Below are 20652 nucleotides of genomic sequence, written 5' to 3'. Positions count from 1 at the left end.
GTCTCAGGAGGCATGTAACTGCTGTGAAAAAAGATACGCCAGGAAGCAAAAGAGGGAAGAAACTGAAAAGGTCTAAATAATTTCAACATGATCATGCAACACTGGGTGTCTCCTCTCTGCTGTGTGTACCTGTCTGTTCTTTCTCTCTGTCTCCTTCCTCTAATGCAGGCTTTAAGGGTTGCTTCCTTGAACATGAACGGGGGTAGAAGTGCACAGAAAAGAGCTTTAGTGTTAGAAGTCTTTAATCAGAAAAAATTAGATTTGATATTTCTGCAGGAAACGCACAGTGATAGCCTGAATGAGACGGACTGGGGGATGTGGTGGGGGGGTCAGTATGTACTCAGTCATGGCTCAAACCTTAGTGCTGGAGTAGCTGTTTTATTCTCCCCCTCTCTAAATGTAAAGATTTTATCCAGCACTGAGATAGTGGCAGGTAGAGCCTTGATGGTGAAAGTGGAACTGTTAGAGTTCAGTTTCACCTTTATTAATGTGTATGCACCCAATCAGGGCCCTGCATGTGTATCTGTGTTTCAGTTATTAAAAGACAAGCTAGACACTAGTGTACAGGGGGAGTGTGTTATACTGGGGGGGGACTGGAACGTTTGCACTAATGTCACTTTAGACAGAATAGGACGGGATTCTCATCCTCAGTCGTCCCTTTTACTGTCACAGGTGATAAGAGAGGCTGACTTAGTGGATGTGTGGAGGATGAAGCATCCCTCCGTTAAACAATACACCTGGATGAGAATGCTAGATGGGGGCGTCAGTGCAGCCAGGCTAGACAGATTTTACATGTCTTCTTCTTTTATTACTCGTGCAGTGAACTGTCGCATCCAACCTGTTGGTTTTACAGATCATCAGCTAGTTTCTTTGGATTTGGTTTTATCCAACACAGAGAAACCTAGATCGTTCTGGCAGTTTAATGTTACAATTTTACAAGATTTGATTTTCTGTGAGAATTTTAATTTGTTTTGGATCAACTGGAAATCAAAGAAAGAGTCTTTTCCCTCCCTGAGTCAGTGGTGGGAGGTAGGAAAGGCTCAGATTAGAGTGTTCTGTCAACAGTATACAGCCTACTCCACTGCAAACATTAGGAGAGCTATAGAGCAGTTAGAGAGAGAGATCAGAGAGTTAGAGAGTGTGTCTGCTCGAAATATGGAACAGTCCCTCCTAAAACAACAACAGCTTAACTGTTTTCTTCAGGAGAAAGCCAAGGGAGCTCTGATCAGAGCCCGTTTTACTTCCATGAGAGACATTGATGCACCAACCACCTTTTTCTTCAACCTGGAGAGGTCTGTGGGCCAAAGGAAGCAGATGGTATGTCTGCGTCTTCCCGATGGACAGGTAACCTCTGAACCTGCTGAGATGAGGAGACATGCAGTGTCCTTCTACACGGACCTGTTCAAAGCCGAAGGTTGTGACGTGGAAGCCGCTGATGAACTTTTTCAGGGTCTTCCACAGCTGAGTCCAGCCGAAAGTGACACCTTGGGCTCTGACATTACGCTGGAGGAACTGACCTCTGCGGTGACACAGATGGCCTCCGGCAAGGCTCCGGGCATAGACGGTTTACCTGCAGACTTTTTTAAACATTTTTGGAGCATTCTAGGACATGATTTGTTGGATGTATTGATGGAGTCCTTTGGGAAAGGGACTCTTCCAGCTTCCTGTAGGCGTGCAGTGATTTCACTGTTGCCTAAGAAAGGAGATCTAACCCTGCTGAAGAATTGGAGACCTGTGGCTCTCTTATGTATGGACTATAAGATACTGTCAAAGGTTTTAGCTAACAGACTGAAGTGTTTTATCGAACTTCTTGTTGGTACTGATCAAACATATTGCATCCCTGGCAGATCAATTGTGGACAATTTGTTTTTGATGAGAGACACTTTTGATGTTTGCAAACTGTACAATATAAATGTTGGTATTATTTCTATTGACCAAGAGAAGGCCTTTGATCGTGTGGATCACACTTTTCTGGCTGCCACATTGCAGGCTTTTGGTGTTGGGGAGCATTTTTTGTCCTGGGTGAAGTGTTTGTACAGTGATGCATGTTGTGTTGTGAAAGTGGGGGGAGGGCTGAGCAGACCTGTACCAGTTGAAAGGGGGATCAGGCAGGGCTGCCCTATCTCAGGCCTATTATATAGTATTGCCATCGAGCCACTTTTGTGCAGGCTTAGAAACCGGCTGAGGGGCCTGAGTCTGCCAGTGTCAGCTCAGGCCCCCCCGGTGGTTGTATCAGCTTATGCTGATGATGTCAGTGTTTTTATCCAGGGTCAGCGAGATATCCAGGAGCTACAGGACAGTTTAGTTTTGTATAGGAAGGCTGCCTCAGCCAAAGTTAACTGGGAGAAGAGTGAGGCAGTTTTGGTAGGTCAGTGGAGTTTAGAAAATAGGCCCAGTCTTCCTGGTAACCTCAGCTGGGGAAACGAGGGTTTAAAGGTCCTGGGAGTTTGGTTGGGGTCTGAGGACATGGTGGCACAGAACTGGGAGGGATTGCTGGGAAAGGTGCGAGCAAAATTAGCCAAATGGAAATGGCTGCTACCCCAGCTGTCCTACAGGGGAAGAGTTCTTGTAGCCAACAATCTGGTTGCCTCATCTTTGTGGCACAGACTCCAGGTGTTAACCCCACCGCCGGGCCTCATGAAACAACTGCAGCGGCTCCTCGTGGATTTCTTCTGGTCGGGTCATCACTGGGTGCCAGCATCGGTCCTGTACCTCCCTGTGGCGGAGGGGGGGCAGGGCCTTGTGGACATTAATGCGAGGACTGCTGCTTTTAGACTGCAGGCAGCTCAGCGGCTGCTGTATGGTGCCTCTCCCTGCTGGCTGGCTATGGCCCGGCTGTTGCTCTGGAGGGCAGGGGGCTTTGGTTTTGATAAACACCTGTTTCTGCTGAAGGCCCCTGCGTACAAGATAACTGGACTTGCACCTTTTTACTGCTCAGTCATCAATGCCTGGAAGATTCTGAGTTTTACCAGACCACCCGACCCCCGGCCTGGGATGTGGCTGTTTGAGGAGCCCCTGTTTGACACTGGTTTTCTTTCCGGAACCATTTTCTCTTCAGCCGCCCTAAAAAATGGGTTCATTGAAGCGGGAGTGGTAAAACTTGGCCATTTGACAGGGATCTCCACGGAAAAACTGGCTGAGGTGACGGGCATTCGATCAACTCGAGTTCTGGAGAACCTGGTAGAAGAGGTGTGGCGGTCGCTGTCGCCATCCCACCGGACTTTTGCTCTGGATGCAGATCTGGCCGACCAGTGGAGAAAGGGACATGATTATGTTTTTCCTGCCTTGAGGGTGGGTCCTGCGGTGGGGGAATGGAGAGAGGAGGATGGTCTCCTGCTATCACTGGGGACTCTAACACCTGGAATGTTCAGCTCCTGCAATGGGAAGAAGCTATATCTTAGCTGCGTAAAGGTGCTAAACCTCAGCTCGCTCGCAGGCGTCAGAGAGTCGAGGTGGACAGATGTGTTTGGTTTGGGCTCTTCCCCTCAGGGCAGCTGGCGGATCCTGTATAAGTCTCCCGTTGAAAAACGGATGGCTGACATCCAATGGAGAATTATACATGGTGCAATAGCCACTAACAAATACAGGGCTCATTTTGACCCAGGCACAAGGGGGGGCTGTCCGTTCTGTTTTATGGCAGAAACATTGGAGCATTTAGTGGTGTCCTGTCCCCGGTTGGCTGGTCTTAAAAAAATGTTACAGGAGTGGGTGGAGGGGTTCGGGGAGGTTTTCTCCATACCACTTTTTGTCCATGGCCCCAAATACATCCTGAAAAAGAAGGAAATCCTACTATTGATCAATTTCTTATTTGCTAATGCAAAATTAGCAATCTGGAAAAGTAGGAAGAACAAACTTGCTGGAGTAGGGTGGACGGATGCAGTGCTCTGTCTGAGGGGGCTGGTGGCAGCGCGTCTGAGGGTGGAGCATGCATACTATACGCTGATCAATCATCTACAGGGGTTTCTGGATGTGTGGGCTGTTGGGCAGGTTCTGTGCTCACTGGGGGAAAATGACTCTCTAATATTGAAGTTTTAAAGGGTAGGTGAATTTTTTTGTTTTTAAGGTGTGTAAAAGGTGATGTTTTGAAATGGGTAAAACGTTTTCAAATGACATTTATTTGGTAGATGTGAAAATCTGTTTATTTATTTTGATTTGTGTAATGTTTTTGGTTTTCGGTGTATAGTTAAAACAAATGGAAATAAAATGTTGTTTTAAAAATCAAAAAAAATCTTCTTCTTCTTCATTTCTCTTCTACATCACCATGTTTCCCCTCTTCTTCATGTCTCTTCTTCATCAACATGTGTCCCCTCTTCTCCATGTCTCTTCTACATCAACATGTGTCCCCTCTTCTCCATGTCTCTTCTACATCAACATGTGTCCCCTCTTCTTCATGTCTCTTCTACATCACCATGTGTCCCCTCTTCTTCATGTCTCTTCTACATCAACATGTGTCCCCTCTTCTTCATGTCTCTTCTACATCACCATGTGTCCCCTCTTCTTCATGTCTCTTCTACATCAACATGTGTCCCCTCTTCTCCATGTCTCTTCTACATCAACATGTGTCCCCTCTTCTTCATGTCTCTTCTACATCAACATGTGTCCCCTCTTCTTCATGTCTCTACATCACCATGTGTCCCTTCTTCTTCATGTCTCTTCTACATCAACATGTGTCCCCTCTTCTTCCTGTCTCTTCTACATCACCATGTGTCCCCTCTTCTTCATGTCTCTTCTACATCAACATGTGTCCCCTCTTCTTCATGTCTCTTCTACATCACCATGTGTCCCCTCTTCTTCATGTCTCTTCTACATCAACATGTGTCCCCTCTTCTTCATGTCTCTTCTACATCAACATGTGTCCCCTCTGTGGAAAGAGACTCTCTCTTTTTGTCCTGATCCATTTCTATAAAAACCTGTCTCAAAATGAGCTGATCAGATTTTGGCCACTTTATGATGTCATAACGATGTTTTGGCTTGTGTAACCATTAGCCAATCAGCAACCAAGGTAACCCCCCCCCCCCCCCCTCCACCTTATCAGCTGAATTTCCTCCTAGAGCACCATTGAGTTCTTTGTAACCAAATCTCTCTCAGAGGGGCGTGGGGAGTGGCTCCTTATTTTCATCTAAAGTAACAGACAGAGAATCAGCACTTTGGAAACAGGCCCGAAACAGAGGGGATTATGGGATGCTGCAATGATCTGTTTGGTGTTTGAGCCAACCAGAGACATGCTTTGTATATATCTGAGAGCTGTAATATATTGCTGAAAAACAGTATGATGGGGGACCTTTAAATAATGATATAAACGTCTCCAGGTGGTCGAGGAACCCGTGGAGGTCATCGACAACGAGCGCGAGCTGAAGGGCTTCCACAACATCGATGAGGTCATCAAGCTGGTTGGCTATTTCAAGAGCGAGAAATCTCCTCGTAGGTTTAATGTTATGATCTAAACACTGAGCTTTGAACAGACGATTATAAAAGAAACTGCTTCTATAAACTGACAATTTCCTTTTTTTCTCTGTCCAGACTACATTGAGTTTGATGACGCTGCTGAGGAGTTCCACCCCTTCGTCAAATTCTACGCCATATTTGACCCCAAGGTTTGAATTGTTTATTTGCAGTATTTCAGTTGATTATTTAATGTTAAAAACTCTGCAGTGTGCTAGCTAACATTGTTCGTATTGTAATCATTGTCTGATTCTGTTCTCCCTTAACATATTTTCAGATTGCCAAGAAACTGCAGATGAAGCTGAATGAAGTCGACTTCTATGAGCCTTTCATGGAGGAGCCCGTCACTATTCCAGGAAAACCCTACATCGAGTCTGAGCTGGTTGAATACATCGAGCAGCATGACAGGTGAGAGCCTGTGTGGTAGGAGGGCTAGTTAATGCTAGCTGTTTGCAGCCGGTGTGTAGCAACATCAACAAATAGCTAACGGCTAACGCTAAAGTGGGTAGCGTAGAGTTACAGTATATCAGTGGCGAACCGTGTCAATCACAACTGGACCTTCTGTAGACACCCCGAAAATGTTGGTGTTCTGGTCGAACGGACGGAGGAAGTCACTGAATGAAAAAAGGGTACTAACAACAATCCCGGAACAACATCATCTTTACCTGTTGCCATTTCGATGTAAAAAAAACAATAAAACTTCATATGAATTGCTACGTAGCACTTACGCTGGATCCTCTGTCTCGACCCAGTGAACTACCGGGCTTTCTAGAGTACCCTGGAACCGAGGGAAACTCGCCCATTGGCTACAAATCAATATATGATTGGTTGATCAAACTGTCAATCCAAATGTACGCTCTCATTCAGTGTAACAGCCAGGGCATTCTATCAAGGATATAGAATATCTTGGTTGAAGGATATTCTACCCAGAGACCCAGAACAAGATCTGATTGGTTGCTTTCTTTTCTAACACAAAACCACTGAAATGCGTAGTGCATGGACCGAGAAAGACAAACAAATCAACGTAACACTGTAATATTACAGATCAACAACACAGATACCATTCTCATGTATTCATTTTATTTACATTTTATTAAATTGTATTTATATAATTAATTAGATATTTTGTTTTTTTTATCTGAGTGTTCCAGGGTATTCTCTGAATACCTTGAAGGCCCTGACGGTTCACCTCTGCAGTATGTTATTAACATTTTCAGTTAAAATGTGTCGGTAAGTTATAGGCTAACGTTATCATCTTTGATGTTTGATGTTTGAATGTTTCAGGCCCACACTGAGGAAGCTCGAGCCTCACAGCATGTATGAGATCTGGGTAAGAGATTTTTCCTCTCTCAAAACTTGTATTTATAATCAGTCAAGTGAATTTTTTTATTTATAATCTTTCTTTCTGTGGATCCACAGGAGGATGATATTGACGGAGAGCACATTGTTGCCTTTGCTGAGGAAGATGACCCAGGTACATGTATACCCTAGTGCCTCTTTAAACCCTATTTTAGCATTAATATTATCTATTAATAGTGATTGAATCAGCAGGACAATCCAATATATAGCTAATTTTTTTGCAAACCATACTTGACATTTGAACTTTCCTTTAGACGGTTTTGAATTCCTGGAAATCCTGAAGGAGGTGGCACGTGAGAACACAGACAACCCCAACCTCAGCATCATCTGGATCGACCCCGACAACTTCCCCCTGGTACGACTGTCTCTCACTTGCACTGTTTATTGGCTAACAGGCATTTTAAACTGTCGTGTTTGTTGCCTTATGTCTTCAAAAACACAATTCGAATTGCACCAGTATACATAAGCCTTACTATTTGTCTGTACTTTTCTTTTAGCTGGTGCCATACTGGGAGAAGACCTTCGGCATTGACCTCTCTTCTCCTCACATTGGAGTTGTAGACGTTGAGGATGTAAGTCACCTCTCCTATCCCTTTCAAAAACCTTAAATTATTAACTAATGTCAAGTTTTATTGAATTCCCGAACATTATACTGATGCTCTGAAGTGCTCTCTCACTTAAAATGTATTGAAAAAAGTAGAACAAAACTCATAAAGGAACCCTACTATACTGTTTTATATATTATAGGTCTCAGATATATACAAACCTTGGTTGCTGATTGGCTAATGGTGACACAAGCCAAAAAATCGTTATGTCATCATAAAGTGGCCAAAATCTGATCAGCTCATTTTTTCAGACAGGTTTATATTAGGGCCGGGACTCGATTAAAAAAATTAATCTAATTAATTACAGGCTTTGTAATTAATTAATCGCAATTAATCGCATTTTTAATCACATATAAATATTTGACCTGAGAACAGTGAGAAGCAATTTTTTTCACATGGATTTTAGTATACCATTGAATAATGACTGAATACATAAGCTTAAGCAACAAAACATTGTTTATTTTTTTCAAGGTGGTCCTTAACCAAGACCAACAGAAAAGTGCAACCTTTGCCATAAAGTGTAGCAATAGCATATTTAGGAATATAGTACATTTCAGAGATTCAGGTAGCCTATAGGTAGGTAGACTTTCTGTAAACTATAACACTTTGTTTTTTAAGTATAACACAATACTTTCAAGTACATTCAGAACATTGGAAACCCTGACTATTAGAAAACATCTCTCTGTTGCTTCAGAGGCCATAACAGACTTTGTTGATCTGACAACAGTTGATTTAAAAAATCTAATCAATTTCAGTCCAATTCTCTCAATAACCTTGGCCAAAACAATAAACAGTTCAACATAAAGTGCAAGTTGTACCAACAACATAATAAATAGTTCAACATAAAGTGTACTGTACCATTTAAAATAAAATAAAAAAGTGCCAGTGATTGACCTCAATCCCTCCTATTCTTCCAATATCCTGATGAAAAATAAAATCTCTCTGTTGCATAGGCCACTGTTTGATCAACGCGAATTGGGCGTGGGTCCTTGTACTCCGAGTCGGGCTAACGTCCACGCTAGCTTCCACGCTAGCTGCTATAGGTTTTGCATTGAGGTGATACTTGAGGCTTGATGTGCTGCGGTGATATGCATTTTTTTTTTTGCATAATTTGCAAACAACCGTGCTCTTATCGATGCTTCCATCCGTCTGTTTTTTAAAACAAAATGTCCCATCCAAACCAAAGCGGTCTCATCAGCTTGTTCGTTCATGTTTGACTATTGTTCACTGTGGTTTGTTGTTGTTTGAAGTCATTAACGTTAGTTGGTGCTCCAGTATAATCGGTACCCCTGAAACTCATCCAGTGAGAAACGTTCCGCGGTGCAAAAATAAGTGCGATTAAAATGCGTTAATTTTTGTGTAATTAATTAATCTTAATTAACGAAAGTCCCGGCCCTAGTTTATATATAAATGGATCAGGACAAAAAGAGAGAGAATCTTTTTTCCTGAAACTTTCAGAGTCTCTTTCCACAGAGGGGACACATGTTGATGTAGAAGAGACATGGAGAAGTGGATTGTGCATAATAGGTGACCTTTAAGCTACCTTTAGCAGCGACTTATCTAAAGAGATGGCCCTATTTTGTAATCATGAACAACCTGTAAACAATACTATTCAACTATTTAGTATACAGTAAAAACACAAACGTTTTGGATTGCGATAAAGGTTTATTAATATGTAGATGGTACGATATGTACAATCAACCTAAGTCACTATTTAAAGGGGGCTATTTTACATATACTGTGACCAGGCCTGGAATTTCGTCATTTTAGGTGCAAGGCCACTTGGCCTTTTGAGTTGTCAATTTTTTAAGGGCACAAAGGCCAAAAGCCAGGGCACCAAGGCCATAAATTAAAACAATGATTTAACATACGATATGAAGTGACTACGATTGTATATGCATTTACAATACTTTTATATATATTTATTAAGCATTCAATGGACACCAAATTGCAATTAAACAAATTCTTTATTAAAACTACAAAGGATTCTTATAGCACAGACATGTTTGGCTCACTGTGAGACTGTGGTAGTGGGCCTACGTCAAGGTGCGTCCTTATTCTGAGTCACTTGAAGATGGAGATGATGAGGAGTCAGGGAGATTTGGACTTTTGGGGTTCCTTTGACCATAGGGATGAATATTGGGTCTCCTTTTGTTGATGCCAGCTGCCCACCATCTTGCCACAGCTTCATCACTTTGATATTCAGCAGGAGCACAACCCTGGGATTTGATGAGGAGTAGATCTTAAATTGTTGAAGTGTGCAGGCTTAAACGCCAATCGCCCTGCATTCTCTTCATTACCGTTTTGAAAATTGGGCGATATAAACGAGCAGCAAACTTTGAACTTCCGTCTGCGATCGCCGGTGGTCAAATAAGTCTGCACAGAGGTCTTTGACAGCTAACAACACAGCGCTAACTGCCTAGCACTAGATAATAATAAAAAAAGAACACAACTGCAACATAACTTATCCAAGTAGTAACAAAGACACTTCAAAATATTACAATTATGCATTACCATACGAGCAAGAAATAGTAATGTTATCCATAAAATTACACTTAAAGCTGGACAAATGAAAAACTTAACGGCAAACAGGATCATCACAAAACCATACCTCACCTCAGCCTTTTCTTGAGCGGAGAATCAGCTAGCTAGGTCCTAGACCGTCCTACGCACACGGACGCGTGAGGGGGTGGGCGGAGATGGGTCCTAGACTGATGTCAACTGTCATCATAGACCGTCCGAGCGGTGCATTCCAGGCTCAAATCAAGCGCACCGCCAATTTTTTTTTCCTCCTTCAAAATATGCTGGTGTTGAAGCCGTGTCAGAAAAGAGGCAGACTGCTAAACCACAAAACTTAGTCAGAGAGGGCATCAAGGCCACTGTGGCCTTATGGCAGATATCATTTTTAAGGGCACAAGGCCAAAGTGGGAGGGCATGGCCCTTGTGGCCCTCGTGAAATTCCTGCCCTGACTGTGACTATCATTGGCAGGCTGACAGCGTGTGGATGGAAATGGACGATCAGGACGACATGCCCACAGCTGACGAGCTCGAGCAGTGGATCGAAGACGTTCTGTCCGGAAAGATCGACCCAGATGATGATGATGATGATGAAGACGATGATGACGACGATGACGACGATGATGACGATGATGATGACGATGATGACGACAATGATGACGACGACGATGATGACGACGATGATGACGACGATGATGATGACGATGAAGACGATGATGACGATGATGACGACGATGATGATGACGACGACGACGATGACGACGATGATGAATAAATGTTTACTACCATCTTTCACTTTACTTTAATGGAGCCAAACATGGCCGAAACCCAAAGGTGGCAGTTTTTTTCTTGCAGCAAACACATTTTGTGTAGTTTGCCTCCTGTATGGATTTCTGTAAGGGACAAACATAATGACCCTATGGGAATCTTTTACCGTGAGTCAGGGAAGGAGATTGTTAAAGAAGCAGAGGATTTGCATCTATAATGGAATGGGGTGCAGCTAAAATGTTACTGTTACTGTTTAAAATGCTAATATCTCACCTCTGTGGTTCATAATGAATGCGAGCTAGGAGGCTAACAGAGGTTAACCTTCCTGACATTTTATACCTAATGTCACAAATTTCCCAATTTCTCCAACTTACTGATACCCTGATTCAATGTCATGTTTTCTACTTGATGAAGAGAAGAAACAAAAGCTCACTTGTGCTATTTTCAAAGTGATTAAACCTAAACTCACTGGACAGTCTTAAGATTATTACAATCTTGGAAACTATTAAGAAACCGGAAAATGAAAAAAATACAAAATAAATTGTTTTCTGCTCTCATATTAAAAATGAAAGTTGAAAATATTTTAAAACCATTGTTGTTTGTTGTTGTCCTTTCTATGGGAAAAACATTCATTTGTATATGTGTGTGTGTTATGAGGGTAATTCAGTTTAACCATACATTTATGTGTTGTATTATTCAGGAATTAAATTCAATCAATATGCAACTTACTTACTTTTACAGTTGTACAGCAAATGAATAGTCTTAACTATTTAGTTACTTTGTTTCCTCACAAATTGAAGGGAAACATAACCCCAACCCTGATAGTTCTGAGACGAAAAGTCAATACAATATCATACTTTTGTGATATAATTGGTAACAACAAAAGGATCACCATTTAAACTGTAATCTTACATCTAAAATATGACTATATTATTTTCTTATTTTCTTATTTTTTGAACAATAATAGTCTAGTTTGATAGTTTTTCACGGACTGACTATCTGAATTGACACGTCACAAAAAATGATAACCAACAGTTTAATATAGACACTCAACCAATTAACTTTGAGGCAAGATGACGATAAACGTTCAACAAACAGGTGTGTGTACAGTTTCTGATTAAATTGAAAATAGCCGAGAATCTAGATGTTAATCCCATGAAGCCACAAGTTATAATGACGAGGTCAATAAGTAACAGGTGTTAACTTATAATGCAGCATAAGAACAACATAACATGTTTTCATGTAAGCAAAAAAGGCCTAATTAAGCTAAGCTTGACAGAGGTTTAGAACTGGACTCCAATGTCTTCTAACCCCTCTAAATACAGTGTGGATCATCCCAGTTTGGCATGTTTTCTCAGTCCCATGAAAATGGACAGGACAGCATTGGTTACCAACTTTCCCACAAGCCTCAACCACAAAGAGTTTAGCTTGGGTTACAGCTGTAACCATGCATTTGTTGGTGTTGACTCTGACAGTGTAATGGCTCAGGTTATATTCCCTTATGCACAACATATATAACACAACAAATGTAATTGATAGTGAATAAATAAGTAAATAAGGAGATAAATAAATAAACACACAATAATAAGGAACGAATTGTCATAAAATGAAGCGTGATTAAAACCAGCAGGAAAAAGATTACAATTAAAATATTCCACATAGGACAGGCCGCAAGTATTTAAAATGACTTCTCTCTGCTGGTGGTTTTGAGGAATCCAGTGAAGGAGGAATACAAGGATAAAATAATAAAATGCAATACACAAAATAAATATTGGTAAAAATGTAATTAAAATAAGCAGGAAGAGGGACGGATGGCCTCCTCGTATGGACCCTTTGTTATTTAAAATCAAGTCATGCAAACAAGTGGTCAAATTAGAATATGTCAAATTAAAATTAAAACTATTTATAAGAAATACAAATAAAAACAACATATTCAAGAAGGCAAACCATGCTGGACAAAGGGTCCGGGTGAGGAAGGTCCCTTCATTCCTGCTCGAATGAAATAAATAATGAATAGTTCCATAAAACAAACAATAAATAAAATAAAATAAATATAAGTATTAAAATAAATAAAAATGTAAAATAATATATTTGATCAAATTAATGGATAAAGTATTAAAATAAAAACAACTGGATATTGACTCGTCCTGCAGAGAGGGGGTTCAAAGGGCCACCCAGGGGAGAGATAAGGGAGGCAATGGGAAGGGTAGGAGATCAAAATCAGTTAAAGCGAGTTAAAAACAAGAGCAGGCGGATCCATCACCGGTACCTCTCGTTTAGACTGTCGGGGTCGATTGTTTTCAGTCGATGAATCCACCTCCTCTCCCCCGCCTGTCTCTGGACCGTGCAGTCCCTGTTGCTCTCAAGGCCAAAGGATTGTACCTTATCTGCGCCGAGGAGTTTAAAATGTGCATATCAAATGCTCGTGCCTTTATTTTATAAATGTGTTGTTTGATTCTGAGACTGATCTCATTTCGTGTCTCCCCCACATAGTCTGTGGCAGGCCCTGCACCTAACAGCATATACTGCATTCTTGGTGTTGGGTGTCAGGGCCTGTCCAAGGTTTGCGCCGGCTCTACTGAATGGGTTAAAAATGTGGGGGAGACGGATTAAACCAACCTCTTAGACTCGAGGCACCTCCCTGTTTGGTGTGTTCTTGTTAACATTGGTGTGGACTAGGAGGTCCTTCAAGTTTTTATTTCTGTGGTAAGCGGAGGTCAGCCGAAATTGCCGCAGCGCATCACTGTCCGCCCTCGCACCCTCAAAGTTGGACCTGAGGTTGCCTAAAAGGCTTAGGTCCTTGGAATAGGTGGTGATCAGGGGGACGAGGGTCAGGCCGGAAGGCTGGGTTGAGATGGTATTGTATTTATTTGTTGTAGTTGATGTTTTATTTTGGGGTGATGTGAGTTAAGTGTCTCCATGAAAGTCAAAAAGTCCTGTCTGCTGTGATGCCAGAGGCCAAAGATGTCGTCCAGGTACCGGAAATACAGGAGGGGTTTGAGGGGAGTTTTATGGAAAGCCGTTTCCTCCCAATGGGCCAGGTAGATGTCGGCATATGCTGGTGCCTACTTCCGGCCCATACAGGGCCGCCTTAACCTGCCACCAGGCCCTGGGACTGATGGTTTTGTAGGCCCCCTATTTAAACAACAAATCAAAGTCATTTATAGCCTCGGCAGGCTCTGTGATTGCACACACACACACACACACACACACACACACACACACACACACACACACACACACACACACACACACACACACACACACACACACACACACACACACACACACACACACACACACACACACACACACACACACACACACACACACACACACACACACACACACACACACACACACACACACTGTTGGATTTTGGAGCACCACCCCTCTGAGTGGTTGAAGGTTCAAGCCCGCTCCGCGCCGTTCGTTTGATGAGTGGTCTGCTATGAAAGGAAGGGCTCAGACACAGAGATATGAGATTAACAATAAGCTGATTTAATGGTAGAAAACAACAGTACCCCGGGGGGGGGCGACTGGATCCACTACATTCCTAAGTCAACGCACACACAATTGAGCACAGCAAACAAAGGAAAATAAGAACATCAGGAGAACATTTGGTCTAGTTTCATAAGCATACATTTTACACAGATGATATGTGCGGCCAAAGTTATAATTATATTTAACAGGTTATGCAGGTTCCTTTAACACACACACACACACACACACACACACACACACACACACACACACACACACACACACACACACACACACACACACACACACACACACACACACACACACACACACACACACACACACACACACACACACACACACACACACACACACACACACACACACACACACACACACACACAAACACACCACTAATTCAGCACCATGAACAGCAACATATGGCCTCAATGCCAGGTATCAGTAGATGAGAATGATCATTATCTCCGGTGGATTAACACAAACCTAGTTATGTAAATCGATGCACAACACATTTAAACCTGCAGGCTACTGGGAATCAATGAATAGTGCAGCATTGCCTTACCCCTTTAGAAGTGCTTCCGTCTGGTTTTCTTTGAAGAAAAAGCCTTTATGATGTTCTTAAAATCCATCTCACGAAGAATGTCATGCTCAATTGACATTAGTGTGAGGTTACTGACTCGTTCTTGCTGCATGCTTGAGCGCAGTCGGTTTTTCACCAAGGCCAGTTTTGAGAATGAACGCTCTCCGCTCGCGTTGGTCACTGGCAAAGTTAGGAAGAGCCGTAGAGCTATGTCTGTGTTGGGAAACACTGTATGGAGTTTTCTCCTTCTTAACATTTTCTGTAACTCCACTGCAGACGTGCCGCTCAACTTCTCATTTTGTACCAACTCCCTGAAGTGTACAGCTTCCTCCACAAATTCCTCTTCCAAGTCACTGGAGTATTTTTGTTGCAGGCTCCGCGCTGCTGAGCGCAGGTCTTGGGGGGAAATCGAGTGAAATCTGTTTAAAAAGCCAAAGTTTTCACACACGTCCTTATAGGACTGGTATCTTCGGTCCAGCTCTGACACTAGCCGGTCAATCACACGGATAAAGACTGATGTACGGAAGCGACTACGGCCTGACAGCTCGCACTCAGGCTCAGATGAATCATCAGCCTGGCTCTTTCTTTTTCTCTTTCGTTGAGTGTCTGCTCTGTACTCTTCGGACACGGTGGGGGACATGTTCTTTGCTGCTGTCTCAAAGTTGTCAAACTGATCCCGTAGGCCTGCTACATATTCACGTAATGACCTAACTAGATCCACAGCATTGCAGAGGTCCAATTCCACTGCCTGTAGTGCAGCGCTCACGCCCTGGAAACGTTGGAGAATGGCATTCCACATGTTGCACATTAGTGCAATTTCCAGTTTATTCATATTTTTATGCAATACCCTGGCCTCCTCTCTTGTGCTCAGGTTATGGTGCTCATCATCCACGATGTTGAGCAGAGATAGCTGGATACAGGCGTAATTCAGACACAGGGCTTTGGTTGCAACAGCATGCGCTGACCATCTTGTATCGGAAAGTGTTTTTAAAGTTTCAATTCTGTGATTTTCATTAGGCTGCAAACCCGCCTTGATCATCTGCCACCGTGAAGTGCTCTTTGATGCAAAGTTAAACAACGCTTGCACAAAACTGAAAAACTGTTCAGTCTCTCCACAACAGTTAACGCTGTTAATCCCCACCAGATTTAAGGTGTGCGCTGCGCAGGGAACCCACTCTGCCAGTGGGTTAATCTGTTTGATGCGGGCCTGCACGCCTTTGTATGTGCCTGACATGTTGCTAGCATTGTCATAACACTGTCCTCTACAGTTATTCATGTCAATGCCCATGTCTCCTAAAACACCAATTACTGAATTGAACAGCGCTTCTCCAGTGTGGCTGGAAATGGGGAGGAATTTGACAAAACGCTCCTCTATACAGCCCTCTGGTGATACGTACCGCAGGATGAAAGTCAGCTGGTCCACATGTGTGATATCTGGCGTGGAGTCCACACTGATAGAGAAATACTTGGCAAGTTTTACTCTGCTGATGACTTCATCCAGCAATCTCTGTCCCATCAGCTGTATGAATTCCTCACACACATTTAGTGAGAGGTAGGATGGATTTCCTCTGCCGGCATTTCAGTATTTCTGAATATGGGCTTTTAAAAAAGGATCAAACTGACTGATCAGCTCCATGCTACCCAAATAGTTGCCATTGTTGGTGTCCCCAAACCTGTGGCTGTCACCCCTAAAAGCAAGTCCCCGCTCTGCCAGATACTTGACTACAGTGACAACCCTCTGCAGCACCTGTGTCCAATACTCACACTCCTCATTAAACTGTTTTTTTAGTTCTGAATCCACTGTTCCACGGTCAGCTGTCTGATTGATGAAGGATACCATGGCTTTCCTGTGCATGTCACAGCTTTCATGTTCGGCTATCCGTTCATTTGCGTGCTTCCAATTAGAGTATCCCACGCTGCCAAATGATGGGTCTCTCTTATCGCCAAATAGTTTGCATGCAAAGCAGAAGACACTACCTCGGGATGGTGAGTAACATAGCCACTCCCTGAGCATATACTCCCCGTTACCCAGCTTGCGCTTGAATAAGCTTCTGGAGAAGTATCTCTTCTGATGCTTGTACTGCCGCTCTGAGGCAGAGAGGTCAGCTTCTCTGTTTTGACACAATTCCGGACCCATTTTCGCCCAGTGGAGAAGCACCTGTTCGTCCATGTTGTTGCCCCAGAGACCTGGGTCAGTGCTGTAGGGGTCGTCTAGTTCTCCTGTATCCTCGTTTTCCCGCTTGTCTTCTCCACTCTGCTCTACGCGTGCCTGGTCCTCTCCTCCAGATGAGTGACGTATCGGGCCTCCCTCATGTATTTGTCCGGTTGCCGTTGGCTCCCCTCCACGTAGCAAGTCCTCGTCGTCCTCTCCATCTCCTCCAACAGATAACGTCCCTCCTGTCGGTTTTTCCTCTCCCGCTACTCCATCGCTATCAGAACCAGACGGCCTACTTGGCTCCGAGGCGCCGCGGCCGGCACCGCCAGCACCGCTCGCTACAGAACTCATCTGTCCTTCCTCCTCATCCTGGCCTACAGGTTTAAAATAACCTGTAAACTTCGGCATTTTTTTTAATAGCTGCTTGTCTCGAAACTCCTTTTCCCTCAACAATTTCCTTTTCCGAGCGCCACTCTCAAACTTTTTCTTCTCCGACATTTTGGATTACTGGTCTGGGGGAAGCTCGCGAGTGTGTGTGTGTGTATACGTGTGTGTTTGTGTATGTTTGCGTTTGTGTGTACTGTGTTTGTTTCCCGGGGAAAACACTCACGAGAAACACCGGCTGTTGTTATGCCTGCTGTGACGTCAAGTTACTCAGTTCTCCGCTTGTAATTATGCCGTTACAAGCTTCAAAGTTGTATTTATCATCTGAATTTGCCGAAACAAGTTTAATATTCTGAAAGCCAAGACTTTGTTTATTTGAAATCAGATAAAAACAAACTTTAACGGACCCTGCCGTGTTATCTATGATTACTATACACCTTACATTCATAATTTCAGCGGAGGGAGGGGAAGCAGCGCTGCGGAACAGCAGATTGCGAGTGAGAGCTGTCATCTTCCCTTTACAAGCTTCAAACATGTATTTATCGTGTGATTTTGGAAATAAAAGTTTCATATTCTGAAAGCCAATACTTTGTTTATTTAAAATTAAAATAAAATGTTATTGGCTCATGATAGGCCCCTGATCTCCGTAGGCCCCTGGGCTTCAGCCCAGGTCAGCCCGTGCATTAAGGCGGCCTTGGGCCCATAGCACAACCACGCAGTTGGAGATAATGTTGGCTGTTAAAAATGAACTCGTTGCGGGTGAGTGTGATGTTGAGTAACTGCAAAATGTGGCTGTTAGGTCTGGATGGATCTGGATGTTTATGAAAAATGTGCGTGATGCAGCAAGGCCGAGTTTTCATATGTTAGCGCAGGGGTTCCCAAAGTGGGGGTCGCAAGATGATTAAAAAATAAAAATGTAAAATGTAATTTTTTTTGTAGTAATTATTATTATTAATAATAACATACACATTATTCAGGGGCGGACTGGCCATCTGTAGAATTTCCCCGCAGCGAGGCTCCCCCCGTTGACAATCAACTAGCGCAGTGTTTCTCAAACTTCAAGGACCACGTAACCAATAAAAAAACACTGTTCCCCTTTGTTTGTGTTTGTTGTTGTCTATCTGTGTGTCTGTCTTCCTGGCTGGGCGTGGCTGACCAACTTTCGATTCCCGCCAACTCGCCTCCTCAGCTGTTGCTCGTCACTCTGATTCATCTACTCACCTACACCTGCCTATATACCCGGTTTTCGTCATCCAGTATTCACCCGTTCGTCGTCTCACCACAGTGGTATACGTCTTGGTATTTAGCTCTTAGCAAAACTTAATCTCAGTGTTCCTGTAAATCCTCACCTTATGCTCTCTCTGTTCAGAATCCATCTGCCTACTCCTCTGCCTGCCAAGTCCAGCCACCAACCCCTCGCCTGTGTTCCTCCGTGCTTCCATGCACACCTGCTCCAGCCTGCTCGCTCTTGCAAACTCTGGATCCCCGGCTCCGGACCTCTGCTCCACCTCCGGAGAAACTCCCTGGCCCTGGACATTGTGAATCCCTCAGCTGTTCAGTATAACCGGTTTGGGAAATAAAGCCTTTTGCTTCATTAACTTCAGTCTCCTCTCAATAGTGTTCAGTATTGTGGGTTCACACCTGTAAGCTCTCGGAGAGCATAACAGAATTATTACTTTTTTTGGAATTGTTTTACTTGTCTAGATAGAATACATGTACTAATTTATATCTGCATTTTGTTTTGCAACCCCATCTTGCAGAAGGAAAGTTGTAAAGTGGGGTTTCATAACGTTTTTCGTTATCATAAACCGTCAGCTTTTGCAGAAGTTGTCTGGAGAGCAGTTGATGTTACAGATTAACCGTTGAGCTCGTAGGAGAGATCTTAAAGATACTTCTTGACTTGTTTATGGTCAGTCTGTAATTGGCCCACAATCTGCCTGCTATGCTCAGTGATTTTCCTTATTAATAATACCATCAACTTACCTGTCAGAATCAGCATTGGGGTTGAGGGGGGGTCCAGACAACTTGACTAAGAAGACAATATTTGGTCTAGACGGACAAACAAAACTCATCCTTGGGCAACCCCACATTGCATAATCTTGGCTTGTTTTTGGTCTTGTTGATGTTTTTGGACCACAATCTGCCTGTCATCTGTTGGAGATTTGGAGGATGTTGAAAACCAACCTTGTCTCCGCGTGTCGTTTGCTAAGCTGGGTGAATTTGTGAAAAGGAAGGGATTAAGAAACACCAGAATACAAGTTAAACAATCATCCCGCTTTAATGATATACAGTAACGATACAAATACAAAGAAATCACGAAGCACTCTGCAGAGTACTCCGGGCTCAGGTTCTACCACCGTGTGAGACAGGTCTCAGGAACGGCCGGTGAAAAACAAGAGCGCGAACCAAAGGAAAACACAGGCTTTCATACTAAAACACAGGAGGAGGTGTGTGCGGGCTTTCCCCCCGAGGTCATCTTATTGGCAGAGACCAACACATGGCCTGTCGCACCCAATCAGTGCGACACAGCAGCTTGTAGCCAGCACACACACCTCCTGTTTATGGCCCTTTGTCCCTGTGTCCATCTTCCCGCCTCAGGCTGCCACACACAAGTTAAAAGTATGTTTTAAGATATAGTTGTTATAGTTGGCTAAATATACGTAATACATGTTAATTACTTTCATATCAATAACAACGAGGAACACATTACCTATGCTCTTAAGCAGTATTAGAGATGCTTTTCAAATAGTCAAACTTCACACAGGCTTACCTATGGCCCTTCCATTTGTTTGAGCTATTGTTCACATCTTTACTTCAAATAAAAGGTTTCACATTGTATATTTCCAGCTTCCTTTACACATACTGCTATTATTAACACAAAGTAACTAACCACACACCTCTATTGAAAACAAGTCGATTCCCCTGACAATTGACATGCTGAAACTCCTCGGAATGCGCTCCCTCCCCCAACTCTCTCGTCCCTGTCATAAAAAACTGCTTCCATTTCATATAGAGTAATGAAAGATGTTTAAGCTAATTTCTCCACAATGTTTGTAGCCATTTAGTACCCACACATGAAAGAACAAGAACAGAGGTATAGTTGACCAGTAATCCTGTAGCACATATATTTTACTGCAATGAAAACACACACACATCTGCTACAAGATTGTGTAACGCACACCCTTCTTTTACGAGGGAAACATTCCAGAGTCTTGGCCCTATTCCCAAATAAGGGTGTCCCATGCTCCCATCTCTTCTCTAAACACAAGTACTTCACCTCAATATATTGGGGGAGGGAAAAGATACTTTGTCCCTTCAAATTTAACACACATGAATAT

At 43.1% G+C, this 20652-nt stretch overlaps 1 protein-coding gene and 1 long non-coding RNA gene across 3 annotated transcripts in view; both read left to right on the top strand.

Moving 5' to 3' along the window:
- The window catches only part of casq1b (calsequestrin 1b), a 34572-nt gene extending 23289 nt beyond the window's left edge, over positions 1-11283 (top strand). For both annotated transcript variants that reach the window (XM_079670331.1, XM_079670332.1), the window contains 8 exons: positions 5310-5421; positions 5521-5594; positions 5720-5850; positions 6727-6772; positions 6862-6916; positions 7056-7156; positions 7299-7373; positions 10396-11283. In XM_079670331.1, coding sequence (XP_079526457.1) covers positions 5310-5421; positions 5521-5594; positions 5720-5850; positions 6727-6772; positions 6862-6916; positions 7056-7156; positions 7299-7373; positions 10396-10698 — 897 coding nt within the window. In that variant the 3' untranslated portion in view covers positions 10699-11283. The remainder of the gene's footprint in view (positions 1-5309; positions 5422-5520; positions 5595-5719; positions 5851-6726; positions 6773-6861; positions 6917-7055; positions 7157-7298; positions 7374-10395) is intronic.
- Positions 11284-13309: 2026 nt separating this feature from the next.
- Positions 13310-19132, top strand: LOC307033616. The gene is made up of 3 exons (XR_013806577.1): positions 13310-13548; positions 18504-18601; positions 18684-19132. It is a non-coding gene; the product is annotated as an uncharacterized lncRNA (long non-coding RNA).
- The last annotated feature ends 1520 nt before the right edge of the window (positions 19133-20652 follow it).

This window comes from Notothenia rossii (assembly GCF_949606895.1).
Source record: "Notothenia rossii genome assembly, chromosome: 3".
Lineage (NCBI taxonomy): Eukaryota > Metazoa > Chordata > Actinopteri > Perciformes > Nototheniidae > Notothenia > Notothenia rossii.
The sequence above is the reverse complement of the archived record's forward strand: the minus strand, read 5'-3'. Positions and strand labels throughout refer to the sequence as shown.